The sequence below is a fragment of the Ranitomeya imitator genome, chromosome 2 (assembly GCF_032444005.1).
Source record: "Ranitomeya imitator isolate aRanImi1 chromosome 2, aRanImi1.pri, whole genome shotgun sequence".
Taxonomy (NCBI): domain Eukaryota; kingdom Metazoa; phylum Chordata; class Amphibia; order Anura; family Dendrobatidae; genus Ranitomeya; species Ranitomeya imitator.
Window position 1 is genome coordinate 365,559,219 of NC_091283.1, and position 25,587 is coordinate 365,584,805.

Sequence of the window (25,587 nt, forward strand, 5' to 3'; positions counted from 1 at the left end):
GATCTATCTCATGTATTAGGACTGCTGGGAAATTAGGGAGTTTTGGGGAACGGTTATCACATTTGTTGCTGAGAGGCTGAATTTTGTTTTATCATTTAAAGCAGCCACAGCCAGTGACTGAGAAGAATCTGTGACTTCTCACCTGAGTAGTAATACTTAGGAATCTCCTCTTTACACCGCTCATCACTCCTCACATATGTCTCTGCAGTAGTAATATGGGTCAGATCTTCACCCTGAAACAAATATTGTAAAAGTCACCGCTAGATGGAGAAGTCACATCTATGATCAGCTCTAATCCTGCCACCTCCACCGTCCTCATTACACAAGTATAAAACATATAATACTGGTGGATAAAACAAGACTGAGCACAAGATCTTCACAGCCGTCTACACATCATAGGGGAGATCTCATGACACCTTCTCTCCATCTACCTGATGTTCCTGAGTAACATTAGGATTTTCTTGTTTACAGTCCTGTGGACGAAGATGACGGGGACATCTCTCTGGTGTTGTCCTCTTACTGGATAGAACTGGAGGAAACACATACAGGGACTGAATTCATTCTTTACATACAGATCATTATAGGTCATGTGTATTTAGTCCTGTCTATTACCTGGTGATGTGAGGGGCTGAGGAACCTCCATCATGACGTCCCTGTACAGATCTTTGTGTCTTTCTAAATACTCCCACTCCTCCATGGAGAAATAGACAGTGACATCCTGAAACCTTATAGGAACCTGACACATAAAATGATACCGTCATCCCCCGATCCCTTAATTGCATCTTATAAATAATAGTGGATGCGTCTTTCTGTAAAATGCCGGATTGGGTTGCGCCTGCGCAGTGTGGCGCCAGAGTCGGCGAGTGCACATACCGCACTACGGCACCATCTTATAGAAGACACTGTGTTCATTAATTCACACAGTGTCTTCAACAAAATGGTACTGGACATTGTGGGATGCTCACATGTTGACTCCGGCATCATTTTATTGAAGAATTGTACTATATCAGGATAGCAGTGCGCACATGCCGGCCGTCGCCATTATCTCTATGGCCGACGCATGTGCACTGCTATGTTGACGTTGTAGTACAATACTATATAAATGTACCAATAAAAATGCTCGCCATCTGGGCGTAGTAAGTTAGTTACCGTATAATGTCCCAGCAGTGTTAGGTCACCTCACCTCTCCAGTCAGCAGCTCAATCATCTTGTAGGTGAGTTCTAGGATCTTCTGGTCATTGATGTCCTCCTGTGTCAGGGAGTGAGGTGGAGGCCTCATGATTGGGCTCAGGAATCTTCCCCAACTCTCAGACACAGGGATCTGACAGCGCTGACTAGAGGTCTTCTTCACTACTGTGTAATCCTGGTTATGGAGAGACACATTAATAATAAATCTCACTACAGACATTTCCAGATCCTAAACTCTCTAGTTCTGTCCACCTCTTATTCCAATACATAATAATTATGTAATGTGATTATCAGAATTTCTCACCTCTCCAGTAAGCCAGAAGAGGATCTCTAGGGTGAGGTGTATTATCCTCTCCATCATCTGGTCCCTGTTCCTATCCATCGTTGAAGCGTCAGTCAGGAAAATTTTCTTATGTAGAAGATCTACACTGAGAGGATCCGATATTGTAGGGACCTGGATGGGGAGAAGATGACGATGTAACATCACAAAGTATCTCATGTAATAATACAATTACTGGAGATAATAAGGGTAAACAGGAGGAGATAGAACGTGTAGATGTTGTATTCTTAAATCTTTTACGCTACAACATTTGTTGAATTGGTGATCGTTAGCTTGTCCCATTCACTGGCCATTTTGGTCACTGCTTTAGCCATTCATTGGATGTAGAAATCATATTTGATATGCATTAAAAGGATGAAGTCATCCAAGAACAGACATACATACAACAAAGAATAAGTGATAAAGGTGTAAATGAAGAGACTTGCTAACACCGCCCAATACTAAAGCCTACACTGTTGCCTGCATATCAGTGGAGGTTGGCACCCTAGAGAATACGATAGTTGCGAATACGATAGATATTCATTACACGTGACATGAGATATAACTACTTCATGATAAAGACGACATCTTCATCTTCTACTACGGCTCTAGAAACATATCTGGCTGGAGTCCGTCACTGACTACATCACCACCAGCCGCCTGTATGAACGTTTCCCATCTGCCCCGGGCTGTAATCTTCTATCTTGTTAGATCTCATGTCTGATTCACACACACAAGCTTGAGACATTTTTACTTCCAAAAACACCATGGACAGGATCAATAACTGTTATAAAGTCCTCATGGACAGTGTTGTGGCATTTTTTTAATGTTTTTTTTTCCTCTGGGTGTTATATTTTTTCCTGGCATTTATCCTTCAGGCTTCCCAATATTACAAGAAAATCACCAGAAAATAAGCTGGTGTTAAAATTTTACAAAATAAAATTGGCAAGAACAATTTTTATAGAAACCATGGAAAAAGCACAAGACACATGGTGACTCTTTTTTTATCAAATGTTAAACGTTAAATAAATAAAAAATAAAAAACGTTCATGTTTGTCACATGGATAGTATGGGCATGGCTGCATCAATAATCCAGGGTGTTTAATTATTTGCTTCTGCCAAAAACAACCATAGCATGTACTAAGGTTGTCAGAGTTACAGGACTCCATCCTTGGCCCAATGCCCCATGTCACTATTCGATTGTGGAGTGCTGCTGGCTTGTTATGTTACCTGGAGGCTTAAAAATGGCCTCTGGGCCTGCAACAGATGAAAGTCTATTAGGCCCTGCCAGAGGCAGAGTATAATCAGATACCTCTTAGACTAAAATCAGGTAAAACCAGTGATTTTAGCAGGATCGTCTGCCTAATGTATATTATATATATGTATATCAGTTATGTTAAATATCTGAGGCTGACTTTTTCTTCCCCTTAGATACAGATGCTTCTCACAAAATTAGAATAACATCAAAAAGTTAATGTATTTCAGTTCTTCAATACAAAAAGTCATTACAAACAGAATGATCTATTTCAATTGTTTATTTCTGTTAATGTTGATGATTATTGCTTACAGCCAATGAAAACCCCAAAGTCATTATCTCAGTAAATTAGAATACTTTATAACACCAGCTTGAAAAATGATTTAAAATCCGAAATGTTGGCCTACTGAAATGTATTTTCAGTAAATGCACTCAATACTTGGTCGAGGCTACTTTTGCATCAAATACTGTATCAATGCGGCATGGCATGGAGGCGCTCAGCCTGTGGCACTGCTGAGGTGTTATGGAAGGGTTATGGAAGTCCAGTTTGCATTGATAGCAGGCTTAAGCTCGTCTGCATTGTTGGGTCTGGTGTCTCTCATCTTCCTCTTGACAATGCCCCATAGATTCGGGGTTAAGGTCAGGCGAGTTTGCTGGCCAATCAAGACAAGTGATACTGTTGTTTTTAAAACAGGTATTGGTACTTTTGTCAGTGTGGACAGGTGCCAAGTCCTGCTGGAGGATTAAATTTCCATCTCAAAAAATCTTGTTGGCACAGAGAAGCATGAACTGCTCTAAAATTTCCTGGTAGACAGCTGCATTGACTTTGATCTTGATAAAACACAGTGGACCTACACCAGCAGATGACATGGCACCCCAAACATTCACTGATTGTGGATACTTCACACTAGATCTCAAGCAGCTTGGATTTCGTGCCTCTTCACTCTTCCTCCAGACTCTGGGACCTTGATTTCCAAATGAAATGCAACATTTACTTTCACCTGAAACCAACACCTTGGACCACTGAGCAACAGTCAACTTCTTTTTCACTTTGACCCAAGTAAGACGCTTCTGGTGTTGTCTATTGGTCATGAGTGGCTTGACACAAGGAATGTGACACTTGTAGCCCATGTCCTGGATACGTCTGTGCTCTTGAAGCAATGACTCCAGCAGCAGTCCACTCAATGTGAATCTCCCAAAATTTTTGAATGGCCTTTTCTTACTAATCCTTTCAAGGCTGCGGGTTATCCCAGTTGCTTGTGCACCTTTTTCTACGACACTTTTTCCTTCCACTCAACTTTCCATTAATATGCTTGGATACATCACTCTGTGAACAGCCAGCTTCTTTAGCAATTACCTTTTGTGGCTTACCCTCCTTGTGGAATGTGTCAATGACTGCCTTCTGGACATCTGTCAAGTCAGCATTCTTCCCCATGATTGTGGAGCCTATTAAAACAGACTAAGCGACCTTTGTAAATGCATAGGAAACCTTTGCCAGTGTTTTTTTGTTAATTATTCTAATTTACAGATATAATGACTTTTGGGTTTTCATTGGCTGTAAGCCATAATGATCAACATTGACAGAAATAAACATTTGAAATAGATCACAGAGCTGTGGAGTCGGAGTCGTGGAGTCAGAGCCATTTTGGTGGAGTTGGAGTCAGTATAAAATGGACCGACTCCTAAAATATATAATAAATTGGGTACAGTAGTTCAATGCAGTTTGTGGGGAATATTTTTTTCATAAGAATTTGGGAAAGTTATGAAATGTCCTATAAATGTCTGTCCTATTCCTGATCTAAGGTCTAGACTTTTAGCTGAGATGTATCTGTGCTGCAGTTTATGCTCATCATGATAAGTAGTAAAGCTCCTCCTCTACAGATAAGGGCAAAAAATAAACACACAGGGAAGGAAAGCCTACATTCATATCAGAATTTCTGTAGTGAACAGGAAAGCAGGATTAAAGAAGGTACCGTATTTTCCGGTGTATAAGACAACCCCCCAACTTTTCTAGTTAAAATATAAAATCTTAAAAGTCGGGGGTCTTCTTATACACCGTGTGTTGGCTTATAGGGCGGGTGACCAATGTGCATATGGTGGGGTGGAGTGGTCCCAATGACAAAGAGGTGTAAGTTCAGTATCCCCCTATTACCTCATTGTGGCAGCGATGCTCTCTGTGCTGGCGGGCGGCGGCGGTGGCTCCTCTTTGTGCAGCGTGGGGGCTCTGTGCTGGGGGGGCTGCGGTGTATCTTTGTGCAGCGTCTGGGCGCTGCTGGCATTTCCTCAAAGCCCGGAGGCCCCGGCAGCTCCATTGCTGCGACGCGGTGGCCTCCGTGAAAATGGCAGCTGGGGTTGGTACATGCTCAGATTCAGATCTCGTCTCCCGAGATCTCAGGACGATATCTGAATCTGAGCATGCGCCGCCCCAGCGGCCATTTTCCCGGAGGCCACCGCATTGCAGCAATGGAGCTGCCGGGGCCTCCGGGCTTTGAGGAAATGCAGGCGGAGCCCCGACGCTGCACAAAGATACGTCGTCACCCCCAGCACAGAGCCCCCACGCTGCACAAAGAGGAGCCACCGCCGCCGCCCCCTAGCACAGAGAGCATCGCTGCCACAATGAGGTAACAGGGGGATACTCCACTTGCTCCTTCCCTGTGAGACGTTCGCTCTCTTCGTCATTGGGACCACTCCACCATATGCACATTGGTCTGCACCCGCTCTATAAGACGACACCTAGCGTATAAGACGACCCTCGACTTTTAAGAAGATTTTCAGGGCTTAAAAGGTCGTCTTAAACGCCGGAAAATACGGTAAGTACTTTCTAAAGAATATCTAAACTTTCAATAAACTGTGCATAAATCAATAGTCCAGTATATGTTGTCTCTGTATGCTAGATGTTTTAGTTTGTTTTTCCTGTTAGCTCATGTTTGGAGAAATTAACTGCTCTGATAACTTATATACACTATACATAGACTATAAGGGGAAAAAATGTTTTCTAACTTCTCAAATTCGAAAATATAGTAACAGTATCGATGAGGACATATATATTTGTGTGATTATGTTCTGGAATGTGATTCAGGACAAACCTCCTGAACCTGAACCTCCTTCCCTCCTCCCCTCTTCATAGACTGTGAAGAAATATGGTGTGAAGCATTTAGTGAGCTGTACCCTGCTGAAACAAGCCTTGACATTGAGAGTGCAGAGTAAAGCTATTTAATAACACATTTTACCAACTTTATACTTATCATTAGTGATAAGCGCGTGTACTCATTGCTCAGGTTTTCCCGAGCACGCTCGGGTGGTCTCTGAGTATTTGTGACAGCTTGGAGATTTAATTTTCCTTGCCACAGCTGCATGATTTGCAGCTACTAGACAGCTTGATTACATGTGGGGATAACCTAGCAACCAGGCAACCCCCACATGTACTCAGGCTGGCTAGCAGCTGTAAAATCATGCAGCTGCGTCAACAAAAACTAAATCTTCGAGCAGTCACAAATACTCGGAGGCTACCTGAGCGTGCTCGGGAAAACCCGAGCAGCGAGTATACTCGCTCATCACTACTTATCATCTGTCCTATTGATTTATGCAAAGATTGTTTTATTTCTATCCCAAATTATGCAGTGCATGATTCCCCATTCTTGCAAGAATTACAATATACTTTATTTTTTTACAGGACAAAATTATTTTGAGAGCAAATTTACATAAATACAAAATGTCTAAGAAGCATCTTATGAAGTCAGCTGTATTTGAGTATTTTACAGTGACTCAAGATAATAAACATTTTGTGTGTCAGTGTATAAGTGACCCAGATGAAAACAAATGCTGTGATGCCAAAATCAGTGCATACTCAGGCAGTGGTAAAAATGCTCCTTCAGGAGCTTCCAATCTAAAATGACATTTACAACGCTGCCACGCAGAAGTTTACAAAGCTGTGACTGAAAAAGATCACAGCAGCACCAAGAAACCAGAGACCAGCACTTCCCGCCAGGCAAAGGAGGAGGAAACAGCATCTCAAACGTCGGTTACAAGAAATTTTGTAAGTGACAAAGTTACTGTAACAATGACAGAAGATGTGTTTAAAAGACAGCTCATCAAGCTTGTTGTGAAGGACTGTGTACCATTATCATTATTTGTACGACCAGCTTTTACAGCTCTTAATGGAAAAATGGCTCGCAAACTTGGTGTTTCTCTGGAAAGAGTAAGTATTAGAAAATTAGTGATTGCAGAAGCCCCAAACCAAAAGCAAGATCTTAAAAAGACTCTCAAGAGGCGCTTTGTATTTCTTAAAATTGATGCCTGCACACATCACAGAGTGAATTATTTTGCTACCAAGGTTCGATATGTTCGCGACAACAAAAAAATTGTTACTAAGATGCTGGCAGTAAAAGATACTAAAGCTCTTCACAGCAGCCAGTTTCTCCACACCTTAGTCGAAAAAGTTCTGCAAGATTATGATCTAAAAAAGGAACAGGTTCTTGCTATTGTAACTGATAATACTTCAAACATGATAAGTACAATTAAACTGATGAATGAGAATAATGAAGGTGAACACCAGCTAGAAGACCTTTTCACATTCAGTATGTTGGAGATGGAAAGCCACAGTCTTGTTCCCATAACAGAGGAAGAAACAGATATTACTACAGAAGAACAGCAAAATGATTCTTTACAATTTAGGTGATCTTGTTGAAGCTGCTTCATACCTCTTTCCTATTCATCACATGCGCTGTGTTGTGCACAGGCTGCAGCTGGCAATAAGATATAGTCTGCAAGAGGGACATGCTTGAACTCTGATTACAAAGTGAGGCAATTGTCTATTGCTACCAGAACCCCTAAAATTGATTCCATCTTGAAGCGACGTGCTGGAAAAGGGGCAATTGTGGATCAAGCCAATCGGTGGGGCAGCACCTATTTAATGATTGAGCGATTGAACTGAAACCCTTCCTTGTAGATATGGGTAACCCTCAGGCAACACTACATGAAGGTCAATGGATACAGGTGGCTGAATTGAAGGAATTGCTTCATCACCTATTTACAGTGACTAAAAAGTTACAAGCTGAGGATTTAAAGAGGAGGTATAATCGCAGATGGCAGTGCCGCTTCAATGAAATGGAGAGACACTACTTAGAAAATAAAATTCTTCTGGCAGCTGTTTATGTGGACCCGAGTCATCGTTTATTGCTGGATGAGCAACAGCTTGCTAAAGGAAAAGAAGCTTTGATTGAGGTAGCAGTTAGGATGAGTGGGCTACAAGATGGCCAAAAGCAAGAGGACTCGGGTCCTGCCAGCGCTGCTGCTGCCGTTCCTTTATCCTCATCAGATGAGGAGTTTGATTTCGACAAGTATTTGGATGACATGGAGCAGGCAAAGCGTGGATCAAGCCAATCGGTGGGGCAGCACCTATTTAATGATTGAGCGATTGAGCTGAAACCCTTCCTTGTAGATATGGGTAACCCTCGGGCAACACTACATGAAGGTCAATGGATACAGGTGGCTGAATTGAAGGAATTGCTTCATCACCTATTTACAGTGACTAAAAAGTTACAAGCTGAGGATTTAAAGAGGAGGTATAATCGCAGATGGCAGTGCCGCTTCAATGAAATGGAGAGACACTACTTAGAAAATAAAATTCTTCTGGCAGCTGTTTATGTGGACCCGAGTCATCGTTTATTGCTGGATGAGCAACAGCTTGCTAAAGGAAAAGAAGCTTTGATTGAGGTAGCAGTTAGGATGAGTGGGCTACAAGATGGCCAAAAGCAAGAGGACTCGGGTCCTGCCAGCGCTGCTGCTGCCGTTCCTTTATCCTCATCAGATGAGGAGTTTGATTTCGACAAGTATTTGGATGACATGGAGCAGGCAAAGCGTTGCTGCAAGGAAAAAGATTCCACTCCCATAGAAAACAGATTGAGAGCAAGTGAAAAATTTTGCTGAAATATGGTCAAAGAAGTAGGAGAATTCAATCGTTCATCAAAACTGACTGTGCGCGAGGCAATTTCTTTATACCCTGAAATTGTTAGAGATGTTTCCCATGTGTTTAATGCTTTGCCACCAACCAAAGTTAGTGTAGAGAGGTTGTTATCTAGCCTTAAGATAATTAGGTCAGATTTGAGGTCATCTATAAAGGAGGATCTGAATGAGGCTATACTGTTTCTCAGAGCAAATTTATAGACTGCACAAATGTTATTCAGTACGATTTTGTTGAAAACTGTTTTTTTCCACTTACTGTAGAGTGTATAATAAATTGTAAACATGCAAAAAAAATTTCTTCTAAAGTTGTATTCCAATAAATGTATTTTATGTTCTATTTAAATGACTTGATTACTGTATCATAATAAAGATTAAAAGCCTGATGTTACCATTTTACTACAGTAAATTTATCACTTAAACTTAAACATGAGCCACGTATGAGGGAGTCGTGGAGTCGGAGTCGGTATCATGGGAATTGAAGAGTCGGAGTTGGAGGTTTGACTTACCGACTCCACAGCCCTCAATTAGATCACTCTACCTGTAATTACGCTATATAATATGAATTTCACTTTTTGTATTGAAGAACTGAAATAAATTTATTTTTTGATGATATTCTAATTTTGTGAGAAGCACCTGTATAATCCTCTGCCACCGGTATCGGTTCCCAAAACTTCTTTACTAGCATCCCTAAATAACTATTGTCCTGTAGCCCTAACATTGCATGCTATGAAGTCCTTGGAAAGATTAGTGCTTGCTTATTTGAGGGTGAGGTATTTTGCTGACCCCCTACAGTTTGCTTATAAGCATAGATTGGGGGATGGCCAATGCTGTTAGGTCTCTGGTACATGCAATACATTCTTTTTTGGACAATGATGGAACCACTTTACGAGCAATGTTCTTTGACTTCTCTAGTGCATTCAATACCTTACAGCCACTGATACTATGCAAAAAGATGACTGATATGAAGGTGGAGGAGAGGATGAGAGATTGGATAACTGACTACCTGTCAGACAGGCCACAGTTTGTACAGATGGGAGTGGTTGTCTGGCAGACTATTGAGCAGTGTAGGCGTTCCTCAGTGAACGGTGCTTTTGCCCTTTCTTTTCACATTGTATACAGCAGATTTTCAGTATAAGGCTGGAGGGCTAAAGATCCTTGGGAATTGCGTGTCATTCTACTGTTCTCCGATCCTCTTGCATTAGAAAATTAGAGCACAGGTGCAGAGGAGACGGAGAAAGACGAAGTTACTTACAGGTAAATTTTTCAGAGCCCATGACAGTACAATGGAGAGAGGGGATCCGCCCTTCAAGGGCAGGAAACCCACTGATAAAAAGGGCGGTACCACTCCCTCGCATCATTTGGTTTACAGAGCTCAAATGGACCTCCAAGTTATTACAACAATAAACATTTCAATCATAATCTTTATAGGGAAAAACATCCTGTGACCTATGCATACTGTAAATCACACACAAACAGAAAAGAGCATGCTCATCCACACGTGAGGGAGGGAATACAAGGGTGCAGTCATGGGCTCTGAGAAATCCCATTACCGTTAAGTAACTAAGTCTTTCTCCTTCCCCCATGACAGCATCATGGAGAGAACTGCAGAGAATTGTATATTAGGGATGGACCACAGCCTGTAGAACCCTTCTCCCAAAGCTAAAATAATTGGAAGAGGCTAGGTCTAGCCGCTATTTACTGTTAAAGGTAGAAGGAGATGACCAAGTGGCAGCTTTACAGATCTGTTCTATAGAAACCTCTGACTTTTCTGCCCAGGAGGTTGTCTCCGCTCTTGTAGAAGGAGCTCTCAATCCCTCTGGGACAACCTTCCCACTGGACGAGTAAACCAACCAGATCGAATCACTTATCCACCTTGCCAATGTGCTTTTTGAGGCCTTGAGCCCTTTTCTGGGTCCTTGAAAACACAAAAACAGTGTCCTATCCTTCCTACACCCCTGGGTGGCTAGGTATTAAACTAAACACTTTCTTACGTGCAACGTATGGAAACTTTTCTCTTTTAGGTTTTTGGGGTTGGAGCAAAAGGATGGGAGGACTACTTTTTGGGACCTATGGAAGCGAGACGCTACTTTAGGTAAGTTATCAGGGTTGGGTTTCAGAATGACCCTATTCTCTAAAATTGTAGGGAAAGGGGGCATTGTAGACAGGGCCTGAATATCGCTCACCCTGTGGGCTGATGTCAATGCCACTAGAAGGACCGTCTTAAGAGATAGAATCTCAAGGGAAGAGAAATTCCCTGGGGTAAAATGTGGACCAAATACTCAGTGTGCACGTGGCCTTTGCCGTCTATCGTGCAATAATGCTTTCTGTTCATCTCAGATATTACAAGAATTTAAATTCCCTCAGATGTTTTATCATTATATAAGAAGGAAAGATACAGGAAACCGTTACTGCCGACTGCTGTGGGAATGTGTAACAACGACCTAAGTGTCCAATTCTCCAAGAGACCAATGTATTATTGGCATCCTAATGGTATATGCTACTGAGCGGCCAAGAGTAGGAATGTGTGAGATTATATCTTGTAATTCCTGTCTATGTTCTTCTGCTGTGACACTGTCATTTCCCCCCAGGATTAATAAAGTGTCGTATGGTATGTATCAGGGGAGAGGGAAAAAAGCATTGTCATTCTTAGAGAGGCAACAAAAAGGCACCGTAATGGGGAATCTCCAGCACCTACCTCCACCTGCAGAGCCGCACACCACATATATGGCTGTTCTGTGCACAGGACCTGTGATGAGGTCACAGGAGGGGAGGAGTCAGGGGGTCACATGATCAGGGGCCTCAGTGTATGCAGGACTCTGCTGTGCTGGTTGTCATGGTGCTGGATGAGGGGAAGTTTATGTGTGGGGTCAGAAGGGGTTTACAGTGTGGATGTAGCAGAGCCGTGTGTGTACGAGAGGTACGGAGCGGAGCCGAGTGTGTACGAGGTGTACGGAGGGGAGCCGTGTGTGTACGGGGTGTAGGGAGCGGAGCCTTGTGTGTACGAGGTGTACGGGGTGGAGCAAGTTAGCAAGGTGAAAAAAAGACAATTGTCCATCCAGTTCAGCCTATAGTCTGTCAGAATAAATCCCCAGATCTATGTCCTTCTAAAGAACCTAATAACTGTAAGATACAATATTGTTATACTTATACATGGTTATTATATCGCCCCTCAGTCGTCTTTTTTCTAGACTAAATAATCCTAATTTCGCTAATCTATCTGGGTATTGTAGTTCTCCCATCCTCTTTATTAATTTTGTTGCCCTCCTTTGTACTCTCTCTAGTTCCATTATATCCTTCCTGAGCACCGGTGCCCAAAACTGGACACAGTACTCCATGTGCGGTCTAACTAGGGATTTGTACAGAGGCAGTATAATGCTCTCATCATGTGTATCCAGACCTCTTTTAATGCACCCCATGATCCTGTTTGCCTTGGCAGCTGCTGCCTGGCACTGGCTGCTCCAGGTAAGTTTATCATTAACTAGGATCCCCAAGTCCTTCTCCCTGTCAGATTTACCCAGTGGTTTCCCGTTCAGTGTGTAATGGTGATATTGATTCCCTCTTCCCATGTGTATAACCTTACATTTATTATTGTTAAACCACATCTGCCACCTCTCGACCCAAGTTTCCAACTTACCCAGATCCATCTGTAGCAGAATACTATCTTCTCTTGTATTGACTGCTTTACATAGTTTTGTATCATCTGCAAATATTGATATTTTACCGTGTAAACCTTCTACCAGATCGTTAATAAATATGTTGAAGAGAATAGGTCCCAACACCGTCCCCTGCGGTACCCCACTGGTCACAGTATCCCAGTTAGAGAATATACCATTTATAACCACCCTCTGCTTTCTATCACTAAGCCAGTTACTAACTCATTTACACACATTTTCCCCCAGACCAAGCATTCTCATTTTGTGTACCAACCTCTTGTGCGGCACGGTATCAAACGCTTTGGAAAAATCAAGATATACCACGTCCAATGGTCCACGTCCTTGGTCCAGTCTATAGCTTTCCTCTTCATAAAAACTGATTAGATTGGTTTGACAGGAGCGATTCCTCATAAACCCATGCTGATATGGAATTAAACAGTTATTCTCATTGAGATAATCCAGAATAACATCTCTCAGAAACCCTTCAAATATTTTACCAACAATAGAGGTTAGACTTACTGGCCTATAATTTCCAGCTTCACTTTTAGAGCCCTTTTTGAATATTGGTACCACATTTGCTATGCGCCAGTCCTGTGGAACAGACCCCGTCACTATAGAGTCCCTAAATATAAGAAATAATGGTTTGTCTATTACATTACTTAGTTTTCTTAGTACTTGTGGGAGTATGCCATCTGGACCCGGAGATTTATCTATTTTAATCTTATTTAGCCGGTTTCGCACCTCTTCTTGGGTTAATATAGGGTCTCCTTTGTCTCTCGGCATTTCACCTAGCATTTAATTTTCCACCGTGAATTCCATGGAGAAGAAGGTGTTTAATATATTAGCTTTTTCCTCATCATCTACAACCATTCTCACAATTTTTTAAGGGCCGTTGTTACGGAGAAGCAGGGTCGGTGGGTACTCTTGTCCGCTGGCCCGGCTGTCTTTAGCAAGACTGCATGGACCACTGCTCATACCACTGAACGGCCGCTCTATCTCCCAGTGGGCAATACACTACACAGACAACACAGGGTTAAGGTAAAACAGGGTGGCAATACTTTATTGAACCACAGCACACAATAGCAAACAGAGCATTCCCAACATGCCGGGAATTGTATGTGTACATGGGCGCATATAAAATATCACTGCGTCTCCACGTGTTTCCAGTATGACATGATGTGAGATCTCCCAGGGTCGCTACTCCATCTGTGGATGAACGCACAGAGAAGAGGCAACGACAAGCATAGGGAGATGACCAAGAACTGTCCATAGAGTCCATACAAGGTTCAGAGCCAGTTGACATGATGTCAGAGCTCCCAGGGTCGCTACTCCATCTGTGGATGAACGCACAGAGAAGGGGCAACGACAAGCATAGGGAGATGACCAAGAACTGTCCATAGAGTCCATACAAGGTCCAAAGCCAGTTGACATGAGTCACTGTTGTGAATTCTGCTTTTGGGCTCCCTCCAGTGGTTGTAGGTGGTAATGCAGTTGTCCCTGGGCTGCAGTCCTGGACAGGTGTATCTACTGATTGCAATTCTGACTGGGGTATTTAGGTTTGCAGGACTCATTAGTCCTTTCCAGTTGTCAATGTTTCTTGGAAGGTGTTGGACCTCTCTCTGGCTTCTCCTGCTTAGCTGCCAATTCAGCAAAGATAAGTGTCTGTTTCTTTTTCTATGGCACACTTGCTGTGTGCTTGTTTTTTTATTGTATTCCTGCTCTGAGTGTAGCATTCTCTGGAGTTGCAGATATACGTTCCACGTCTTTAGTTAGATGGAGGAATTTTTGTATAATCTGCTGTGGATATTTTTGGAAGGGTTTTAATACTGACCGCACAGTACTCTGTCCTATCCTTTCCTATTTTAGCTAGAGTGGCCTCTTGTGCTAAATCCTGTTTTCTGCCTGTGTGTGTCTTTCCTCTCCTACTCACAGCCAATATTTGTGGGGGGCTGCCTATCCTTTGGGGTTCTGCTCTGAGGCAAGGTAGAATTCCTATTTCCATCTTTAGGGGTATTTAGTCCTCCGGCTGTGACGAGGTGTCTAGGGTTTGTTAGGTACACCCCACGGCTACTTCTAGTTGCGGTGTTAAGATCAGGATTTGCGGTCAGTACAGTTACCACCTACTCCAGTGAAAGTTTTCATGCTGCTCCAAGGTCACTGGATCATAACAAGTCACCACCTGTCTTATTGGACCATCTCCATGGAACCAGGCGACCAGCGGGTCCCAACCCTGGCTTTCTCCAAACATATCCATGGTACAGAGATGGTCACTGGATCAGATCTGTGTCCTTCCAACCGGATCCGAAAACCCCTAGGTTGTATCCTATAGAATCCTAGACCAGTGTCCCTCGTGATGGTGCCATTATGAATTGGCTGCAGTCCGTTCTCTTGTCTGTAGTGTGGTTTGCAGAATGTCCGGCTGGTAGCTCTGTATTACTTCAGACTCTCCCAGGATGTGATCTCCCAGTCTTTTTATACCCAAGGCATGTAAGCTATTTTTAGAATTACTCAGTGTCCTTTAGTTCAACATCAAGATATGGCAAATTATGGTGATGAGATTGCCTAGTACTACTTGACCACTCAATCTATTTGCACAGTCTTTCCTTCTCTGCTTTAGAAGTCACCAAGCTAGTTCTGGAATTCAATGTACAATTTGCATATCAGCACACACCAATAAACAAAGATAGACACACACACAATGTACAAGTCACTATTACAGACTTACACTGTATGTTAAATGGTATCAGTTTGCAAGTCTGTCTTCTTGAACCACCAGACATAAACACTTAAATGCACAAGCCAATGTACAAATGAAAAGTCGGTTCTTATTGGTTTGCAAAAAGGTAGCTGTCTGGGTAATTAAGATACAATCTGGTTTCTTCACATTCCTCCCCCATCTTAATTAACCAGACATGATAGGCTTCCGATCATCCAGTTTCCTTAGAGCATATTCCATATGCTCCTTATGAAAATAAACTCCATACGTAATTGAAGAGTAACAACTAGTATCCATTGGGTCCACGCATGGCTTCCTCCACATTTCATAGCTCCTGCATTAAAGTCTATTCAATCTGTTGAAGCTGGAACATCTCCTGTAGTTTCCATTTCTTGTTGAGGTCATATAGCTACTCTGGTCCTCTTCCCAAGGCCGATTTGGTGGAGTTGGATATAGTGGCATCCGAAACCTGCTGTGCATGCCTCATCAATGGTCTGCTGGGTCTTTCTGTATACCTCCCTTGTTATGGAGCCCTGGATGGTGTGTGAGAACACCAGTCCCCTGCAGCTCCCCCGGTTCCGCCGGGCTGAGTAGTATCCCACCACTGCCACCAGTGTTACGGAGAAGCGGGGTCAGTGGGCACTCTTGTCCGCTGGCCCGGCTGTCTTTAGCAAGACTGCATGGACCACTGCTCATACCACTGAACGGCCGCTCTATCTCCCAGTGGGCAATACACTACACAGACAACACAGGGTTAAGGTAAAACAGGGTGGCAATACTTTATTGAACCACAGCACACAATAGCAAACAGAGCATTCCCAACATGCCGGGAATTGTATGTGTACATGGGCGCATATAAAATATCACTGCGTCTCCACGTGTTTCCAGTATGACATGATGTCAGAGCTCCCAGGGTTGCTACTCCATCTGTGGATGAATGCACAGAGAAGGGGCAACGACAAGCATAGGGAGATGACCAAGAACTGTCCATAGAGTCCATACACGGTTCAGAGCCAGTTGACATGATGTCAGAGCTCCCAGGGTCGCTACTCCATCTGTGGATGAACGCACAGAGAAGGGGCAACGACAAGCATAGGGAGATGACCAAGAACTGTCCATAGAGTCCATACAAGGTTCAGAGCCTGTTGACATGATGTCAGAGCTCCCAGGGTCGCTACTCCATCTGTGGATGAACGCACAGAGAAGTGGTAACGACAAGCATAGGGAGATGACCAAGAACTGTCCATAGAGTCCATACAAGGTCCAAAGCCAGTTGACACGAGAGTCACCACCTGTCTTATTGGACCATCTCCATGGAACCAGGCGACCAGCGGGTCCCAACCCTGGCTTTCTCCAAACATATCCATGGTGCAGAGATGGTCACTGGATCAGATCTGTGTCCTTCCAACCGAATCCGAAAACCCCTAGGTTGTATCCTATAGAATCCTAGACCAGTGTCCCTCGTGATGGTGCCATGATGAATTGGCTGCAGTCCGTTCTCTTGTCTGTAGTGTGGTTTGCAGAATGTCTGGCTGGTAGCTCTGTATTACTTCAGACTCCCCCAGGATGTGATCTCCCAGTCTTTTTATACCCAAGGCATGTAAGCTATTTTTAGAATTACCCAGTGTCCTTTAGTTCAACATCAACACACATTCGCCAGAAGACTCGCTACACTCATCAGGAGGGCGTTAAACTAGAAGAAGAGGGGACGGGAAGAAAAACATTAGACTTGAACAAAGAAGACCCAGGAAAACATACTCAGATGGGAGGTAAGAACATTTCTAAAGCAATCCACAGCGAGGAGATTGGAACAAAACAAAATCCTCTAAACTGCATGCTCGCAAATGCCAGAAGCCTGACAAACAAGATGGAAGAACTAGAAGCAGAAATATCTACAGGTAACTTTGACATAGTGGGAATAACCGAGACATGGTTAGATGAAAGCTATGACTGGGCAGTTAACTTACAGGGTTACAGTCTGTTTAGAAAGGATCGTAAAAATCGGAGAGGAGGAGGGGTTTGTCTCTATGTAAAGTCTTGTCTAAAGTCCACTTTAAGGGAGGACTTTAGAAGGAAATGAGGATGTCGAGTCCATATGGGTCGAAATTCATGGAGGGAAAAATGGTAACAAAATTCTCATTGGGGTCTGTTACAAACCCCCAAATATAACAGAAACCATGGAAAGTCTACTTCTAAAGCAGATAGATGAAGCTGCAACCCATAATGAGGTCCTGGTTATGGGGGACTTTAACTACCCGGATATTAACTGGGAAAGTGAAACCTGTGAAACCCATAAAGGCAACAGGTTTCTGCTAATAACCAAGAAAAATTATCTTTCACAATTGGTGCAGAATCCAACCAGAGGAGCAGCACTTTTAGACCTAATACTATCTAATAGACCTGACAGAATAACAAATCTGCAGGTGGTTGGGCATCTAGGAAATAGCGACCACAATATTGTACAGTTTCACCTGTCTTTCACTAGGGGGACTTGTCAGGGAGTCACAAAAACACTGAACTTTAGGAAGGCAAAGTTTGACCAGCTTAGAGATGCCCTTAATCTGGTAGACTGGGACAATATCCTCAGAAATAAGAATACAGATAATAAATGGGAAATGTTTAAGAACATCCTAAATAGGCAGTGTAAGCGGTTTATACCTTGTGGGAATAAAAGGACTAGAAATAGGAAAAACCCAATGTGGCTAAACAAAGAAGTAAGACAGGCAATTAACAGTAAAAAGAAAGCATTTGCACTACTAAAGCAGGATGGCACCATTGAAGCTCTAAAAAACTATAGGGAGAAAAATACTTTATCTAAAAAACTAATTAAAGCTGCCAAAAAGGAAACAGAGAAGCACATTGCTAAGGAGAGTAAAACTAATCCCAAACTGTTCTTCAACTATATCAATAGTAAAAGAATAAAAACTGAAAATGTAGGCCCCTTAAAAAATAGTGAGGAAAGAATGGTTGTAGATGACGAGGAAAAAGCTAACATATTAAACACCTTCTTCTCCACGGTATTCACGGTGGAAAATGAAATGCTAGGTGAAATCCCAAGAAACAATGAAAACCCTATATTAAGGGTCACCAATCTAACCCAAGAAGAGGTGCGAAATCGGCTAAATAAGATTAAAATAGATAAATCTCCGGGTCCGGATGGCATACACCCACGAGTACTAAGGGAACTAAGTAATGTAATAGATAAACCATTATTTCTTATTTTTAGGGACTCTATAGCGACAGGATCTGTTCCGCAGGACTGGCGCATAGCAAATGTGGTGCCAATATTCAAAAAGGGCTCTAAAAGTGAACCTGGAAATTATAGGCCAGTAAGTCTAACCTCTATTGTTGGTAAAATATTTGAAGGGTTTCTGAGGGATGTTATTCTGGATTATCTCAATGAGAATAACTGTTTAACTCCATATCAGCATGGGTTTATGAGAAATCGCTCCTGTCAAACCAATCTAATCAGTTTTTATGAAGAGGTAAGCTATAGGCTGGACCACGGTGAGTCATTGGACGTGGTATATCTCGATTTTTCCAAAGCGTTTGATACCGTGCCGCACAAGAGGTTGGTACACAAAATGAGAATGCTTGGTCTGGGGGAAAATGTGTGTAAATGGGTTAGTAAATGGCTTAGTGATAGAAAGCAGAGGGTGGTTATAAATGGTATAGTCTCTAACTGGGTCGCTGTGACCAGTGGGGTTCCGCAGGGGTCGGTATTGGGACCTGTTCTCTTCAACATATTCATTAATGATCTGGTAGAGGGTTTACACAGTAAAATATCGATATTTGCAGATGATACAAAACTATGTAAAGCAGTTAATACAAGAGAAGATAGTATTCTGCTACAGATGGATCTGGATAAGTTGGAAACTTGGGCTGAAAGGTGGCAGATGAGGTTTAACAATGATAAATGTAAGGTTATACACATGGGAAGAAGGAATCAATATCACCATTACACACTGAATGGGAAACCACTGGGTAAATCTGACAGGGAGAAGGACTTGGGGATCCTAGTTAATGATAAACTTACCTGGAGCAGCCAGTGCCAGGCAGCAGCTGCCAAGGCAAACAGGATCATGGGGTGCATTAAAAGAGGTCTGGATACACATGATGAGAGCATTATACTGCCTCTGTACAAATCCCTAGTTAGACCGCACATGGAGTACTGTGTCCAGTTTTGGGCACCGGTGCTCATGAAGGATATAATGGAACTAGAGAGAGTACAAAGGAGGGCAACAAAATTAATAAAGGGGATGGGAGAACTACAATACCCAGATAGATTAGCGAAATTAGGATTATTTAGTCTAGAAAAAAGACGACTGAGGGGCGATCTAATAACCATGTATAAGTATATAAGGGGACAATACAAATATCTCGCTGAGGATCTGTTTATACCAAGGAAGGTGACGGGCACAAGGGGGCATTCTTTGCGTCTGGAGGAGAGAAGGTTTTTCCACCAACATAGAAGAGGATTCTTTACTGTTAGGGCAGTGAGAATCTGGAATTGCTTGCCTGAGGAGGTGGTGATGGCGAACTCAGTCGAGGGGTTCAAGAGAGGCCTGGATGTCTTCCTGGAGCAGAACAATATTGTAACATACAATTATTAGGTTCTGTAGAAGGACGTAGATCTGGGGATTTATTATGATGGAATATAGGCTGAACTGGATGGACAAATGTCTTTTTTCGGCCTTACTAACTATGTTACTATGTTACTATGTAAGATATGGCAAACAATGGTGATGAGATTACCTAGTACTACTTGACCACTCAATCTATTTGCACAGTCTTTCCTTCTCTGCTTTAGAAGTCACCAAGCTAGTTCTGGAATTCAATGTACAATTTGCATATCAGCACACATCAATAAACAAAGATAGACACACACAAATGTACAAGTCACTATTACAGACTTACACTGTATGTTAAATGGTATCAGTTTGCAAGTCTGTCTTCTTGAACCACCAGACATAAACACTTAAAGGGCCACTGTCACCCCCTCCAGCCATTATAAACTAAAAAAGCCACCTTGTGCAGCAGTAATGCTGCATTCTAACAAGGTGGCTCTTTTAGTTTTGTGTTCAGGTATTACTAAAATAAAGCAGTTTGAAACTTTGCAAAAATACCTCTCTTTGTCCACGGAGGCGGGTCCATAGCCCCCAGCTTGAACGGTATTCTGCAGTCACTCACATCTTCAGGGGCTTTCGGCGCCACCCCCTCCGCGCTGTTTTGTTTTCAAATCCGGCACTGGCACTGTGTAAATATTTGTGGGGCAGGCGCAGTAAGCTCTGGCGGTCTGACGTCCCAGCCAGGCTTGCAGACTGCGCCTGTGCGGGCAGTGCTGCCACCCACCTCGGTAATCCCTGCCCCGCACTGTGTTATGCATTATGCACAGTGCGGGGCTAGGATTCCTGGGCATGCGCACTGCGTGTGTCAGACTGTCACCCACGTCCCCCGCCTTACAGCCTCTGTCTATTCAGCTGATCGTCCCGGCGATTGCTATGAGGAGGCACAATCAGCTGAATAGACAGAGGCTGTAAGGCGGGGGACGTGGGTAACAGTCTGACACACGCAGTGCGCATGCCCAGGAATCCTAGCCCCGCACTGTGCATAATGCATAACACAGTGTGGGGCAGGGATTCCCAAGGTGGGTGGCCGCACTGCCCGCACAGGTGCAGTCTGCAAGCCTGGCTGGGACGTAAGACCGCCAGAGCTTACTGCGCCTGCCCCACAAATATTTACACAGCGCTGGCGCCGGATTTGAAAAGAAAACAGCGCAGAGGTGGCGGCGCCGAAAGCCCCTGAAGATGTGAGTGACGGCAGAATACCGTTCAAGCTGGGGGCTGAGGACCCGCCTCCGTGGACAAAGAGAGGTATTTTTGCAAAGTTTCAAACTGCTTTATTTTAGTAATACCTGAACATAAAACTAAAAGAGCCACCTTGTTAGAATGCAGCATTACTGCTGCACAAGGTGGCTCTTTTAGTTTATAACGGCTAGAGGGGGGTGACAGTGGCCCTTTAAATGCACAAGCCAATGTACAAATGAAAAGTCAGTTCTTATTGGTTTGCAAAAAGGTAGCTGTCTGGGTAATTAAGATACAATCTGGTTTCTTCACAGGCGTACACTCTCACTTATGGTTCTTTTACTATTGATACAGTTGAAGAACAGTTTGGGATTAGTTTTACTCTCCTTAGCAATGTGCTTCTGTGTTTCCTTTTTGGCAGCTTTAATTCGTTTTTTTAGATACAGTATTTTTCTCCCTATAGTTTTTTAGAGCTTCAACAGTGCCATCCTGGTTTAGTAGTTCAAATGCTTTTTTTTATTGTTAATTGCCCCTTTTACTTCTTTGTTTAGCCACATTGGGTTTTTCCTCTTTCTTGTCCTTTTATTCCCATAAGGTATAAACCGCTTACAGTGTCTATTTAGGATGTTCTTAAACATTTACCATTTATCTGTATTCTTATTTCTGAGGACATTGTCCCAGTCAACTAGATTAAGGGAATCTCTAAGCTGGTCAAACTTTGCCTTATTAAAGTGCAGTGTTTTTGTGACTCCCTGACAAGTCCCCCGAGCAAAAGACAAGTGAAACTGTACAATATTGTGGTCGCTATCTCCTAGATGCCCGACAACCTGCAGATTTGTTATTCTGTCAGATCTATTAGATAGTATTAGGTCCAAAAGTGCTGCTCCTCTGGTTGGATTCTGCACTAATTGTGAACGATCATTTTTCTTGGTCATTAGCAGAATCCTATTGCCTTTTTGGGACTTGTGTATAAGGTGTACGGAGCGGAGCCCTGTGTGTACGAGATGTATGGAGCAGAGCTGCGTGTGATTTTGTTCTATCATTTGCTTGTCATCCACCTCTTGTGCCTATGTTCCAGTGCTCTCCCTTATCAGCCTGACAGTCCCTGCTTGTTTGGTGTGCTGTTTACATCCCCTCATATCCTTTGGTCCTGGCTGCTGATCCTTGGCTGTCGGGCTCCTCGCAGTCAGAGGCAGTGAACTGAGCTTTACTGGCGGGATTTTAAAGAAGAGAGCGTCGAGCCGGGATTGGGCGAGTGAACGCCTCTCTCCTCCACAGACAGCAGAAAAGATGTCACATGACTCACTGTCTGCAATCTGATTGGTGGTCTGTTCTCCTCTCTCCTGTGCTTGCTTCCTATGATCGTGTTTGTTCTGTGTGTGTTAGATGTGATACATGCTGTGACACTGTAAGAATCTGGCTGCACTCGGATGTCACCCGAGTGCAGTCCTATTAGAGCATGAAGATTCAAACAGTGAAAAACAGAGAGTGGACCCACTGGACCGTGATGACGAACCCCTCTCGGACGAGCTGACCAGGTGGACCGCCCCCTATACAGGGAGAGTTAGGGGCAGGCCCGTGAGGGACTATCGCCACGGAAGCTGGAGGGTCGACTGAGAACAGATGGGAACACAGCCGGCACAAAGGGAAAGAGGGAACAGAAAGGAACTACTGAGACAAGGGAGAAGATGGGAACGCTACGGAGGCACGGAGGCTGGCAGGACAATATGGAGACACCGAGGCTGACGGGAGCAAGGAAAAGATATAGGAGCCGGGCAGGTACAGCAGAGGAAAAGGAACTGAAGGAACAAGGCAGGAACACAGGAAACAGGCAGGCACTGCAGAGGGCGTAGGAGACCCAAAGTCAGAGAGCTAGGAACGCACAGAGACCACAGGTGGCCAGAAGCACTTGTAAACACAAATGAACATCAGGCACAGAGAAGCAGCAGGAAGCAGTTTACATAGCAGCATGGGAGCTACTTCCGGGTTACAGTCCTCCAGGATGACGGAGAGGACAGGAAAGAGCGCCAACAGAGGAATCAGATGTGCGCACGCGCAGAGCTGAATGCGACGCGCGCGCGCACCCGGCGAGCTGCAGTGGGGAGAGGCGGCGGCAGCAACGGCATGACAGTACGCCCATTTTTAACCCCCTCCTTTTTACGACTAGAAAGAAACCGGGACAAAATACGAGGAGCCCGAATGTTCTCTCGAGGCTCCCAGGACCTCTCCTCAGGACCAAAACCCTTCCAGTCAACCAAAAACAAAGTTCTCCCTCTAAGTTTTTTCATGGCTAAAATGTCCCTAACTTCAAAGACATCATCCTCGGAAACAGGCGAAGGAGAACAAAGGTTAGAAGAATGAAACTGATTAAAAACTACAGGTTTAAGGAGAGACACATGAAAAGAATTAGAAATACGCAGAGAGGCAGGCAACTTAAGTTTGTAAGAAACGTCATTAATACGAGACAAAACTTCGAATGGACCGATATAGCGAGGACCCAGCTTATGTGAAGGGATTTTGAGACGGATGAATTTAGAAGAAACCCAAACCTTGTCCCCAGGATGGAATATAGGAGAATCAAGACGTCTTTTGTCCGCATGTCTCTTCATCCTAACTTGAGCCAACTCAAGGGCGGACTTGGTCTCCTGCCAGACCCTGGAGAACTCTCTAGACAGAAGATCAGCCGCTGGTACAGTAGAGACAGGAGGAACCGGAAGAGGAAGACCAGGATGTTGACCGTAGACGATAAAAAATGGAGATTTGTTAGTGGCTTCGCTGGGATGGTTATTGTAAGAAAACTCAGCCCATGGCAGTAAGTCAGACCAATCATTCTGATGAGAATTGGAAAAATGACGGAGATAAGTTACCAAGGTCTGATTAGTACGTTCCACCTGGCCATTGGACTGTGGATGGTAGGCCGAAGAAAAATCAAGCGAAATGTTCATAGATTTGCAGAGGGATCTCCAGAAGCGGGCGGTGAATTGAACACCTCGGTCAGAAACAATATGTAAAGGAAGACCATGAAGACGAAAAATATGGTGAACAAAAATCTTTGCCAATTCGGGAGCAGAAGGTAAACCTGGGAGAGCGATGAAATGAGCCATCTTGGAGAAACGGTCCATGACCACGAAGATGACGGTGGAACCAGAAGAATGAGGCAGATCAGTGATGAAATCCATAGATAAATGTTGCCACGGAGTGGAAGGTACTGGCAAAGGATGTAGAAGCCCAGAAGGTAGTTGCCTGGGAATCTTATTCTTGGCACAGGAAGGACAAGAGGCGACAAAACTTTGGACATCCTTAGACAACGTTGGCCACCAGTAAAAACGAGAGATCAAACGAAAGGTTTTTTTAAACCAACATGTCCAGCCAGTTTGGAGGCGTGACCCCAAAGTAAGACACGTCTCCTGTTCCCTTCAGCGACAAAGGTCTTACCCGGAGGCAACGAAGTGAGAGAGACTGGAGCAACTGTGATGACTCTGGCAGGATCAAGGATGTGTGCAGGCTCGTCCTCCAAATCCACCACCTGGAATGACCTAGACAGAGCGTCGGCTTTGGAGTTTTTATTTCCTAGTAAGAAACGAAGTTCGAATTCAAACCTGGCGAAAAACAAGGCCCACCTGGCCTGCCGAGGATTAAGTCTTTGCGCAGAACAAATATACGCCAGATTCTTGTGATCGCTGTAGATTATAAAACGATGTAAAGCCCCTTCTAAGAGGTAGCGCCACTCCTCTAATGCCAACTTGATTGCCAAAAGTTCTTTATCACCGATGGAATAATTTTTTTCTGAGGAGGAGAAGATCTTTGAGAAAAAACCACAGGGCACAAGACGACCAGAAGAGGATTTCTGCGAGAGCACAGCTCCAGCTCCAATTGCAGAAGCATCTACTTCAAGGATGAAGGGTTTATTGGCCACTGGACGATGAAGAATAGGAGCTGAGGCAAAGGCTTGCTTGATGGACCGGAAAGCCTCTTCGGCCTCAGACGACCACAGATGAGGATTGGCACCCTTCCGAATCATGGAGGAGATTGGAGCTGAAAGAGAGAAAAAGTGAGGTATAAACTGCCGATAGTAGTTAGTAAATCCAAGAAATCGCTGAATTGCTTTCACTCCAAGAGGACGCGGCCAGTTGAGCACGGCAGAAACTTTTCCCGGATCCATACACAAACCAGCGTCGGAAATGATGAAACCCAAGAAGGGTAGAGATGACTGTTCGAAGACACATTTTTCCAGTTTTGCGTACAGCCGATTCTCTCTCAAACGCTGAAGTACTTGCCGTACATCTCTTCTGTGAGTAGACAGATCTGGAGAGAACACAAGGATATCGTCCAAGTACACTACAACACAGGTGTAAAGTAGATCCCGAAAAACATCATTTACGAACTCCTGGAAGACTGCGGGTGCATTGCATAAACCGAATGGCATAACCAAATATTCATAATGACCATCTCTGGTATTAAACGCAGTCTTCCACTCGTCACCAGAACGGATACGGATCAAATTATAAGCTCCTCTGAGATCCAATTTGGTAAAGATTCGTGCTCCACGTAGACGATCAAAGAGTTCTGGTATGAGAGGAAGTGGGTACTTGTTTTTGATCGTGATGGTGTTGAGACCCCGGTAGTCTATACATGGGCGAAGAGAACAGTCCTTCTTTTTAACGAAGAAGAACCCAGCTCCTGCAGGT

At 43.8% G+C, this 25,587-nt stretch overlaps 2 protein-coding genes across 2 annotated transcripts in view; both read right to left on the bottom strand.

Moving 5' to 3' along the window:
• The window catches only part of LOC138666587 (uncharacterized), a 173,551-nt gene that overhangs the window by 7,425 nt on the left and 140,539 nt on the right, over positions 1 to 25,587 (bottom strand). The window lies entirely within an intron of this gene.
• Positions 505 to 11,458, bottom strand: LOC138663897 (oocyte zinc finger protein XlCOF29-like). Its single transcript, XM_069750269.1, has 4 exons — positions 11,422 to 11,458; positions 1,493 to 1,642; positions 613 to 1,363; positions 505 to 529 (listed from the first exon to the last, which is right to left on the bottom strand). The coding sequence occupies exons 1-3, from the start codon at positions 11,446 to 11,448 to the stop codon at positions 1,175 to 1,177; spliced, it is 366 nt and encodes a 121-aa protein (XP_069606370.1). The 5' UTR covers positions 11,449 to 11,458; the 3' UTR covers positions 505 to 529; positions 613 to 1,174.

Excerpts from the sequence above, each read along its gene's own strand:
- LOC138663897 (XM_069750269.1), bottom strand. The coding sequence starts at position 11,448 with ATGTGGTGTGCGGCTCTGCAGGTGGAG. Across the intron at positions 1,643-11,421 it reads GTGCGGCTCTGCAGGTGGAG|GTCCCTACAATATCGGATCC; the intron begins GTAGGTGCTGGA and ends CTCCCCATCCAG. Across the intron at positions 1,364-1,492 it reads TCTTCTGGCTTACTGGAGAG|GATTACACAGTAGTGAAGAA; the intron begins GTGAGAAATTCT and ends CTCCATAACCAG.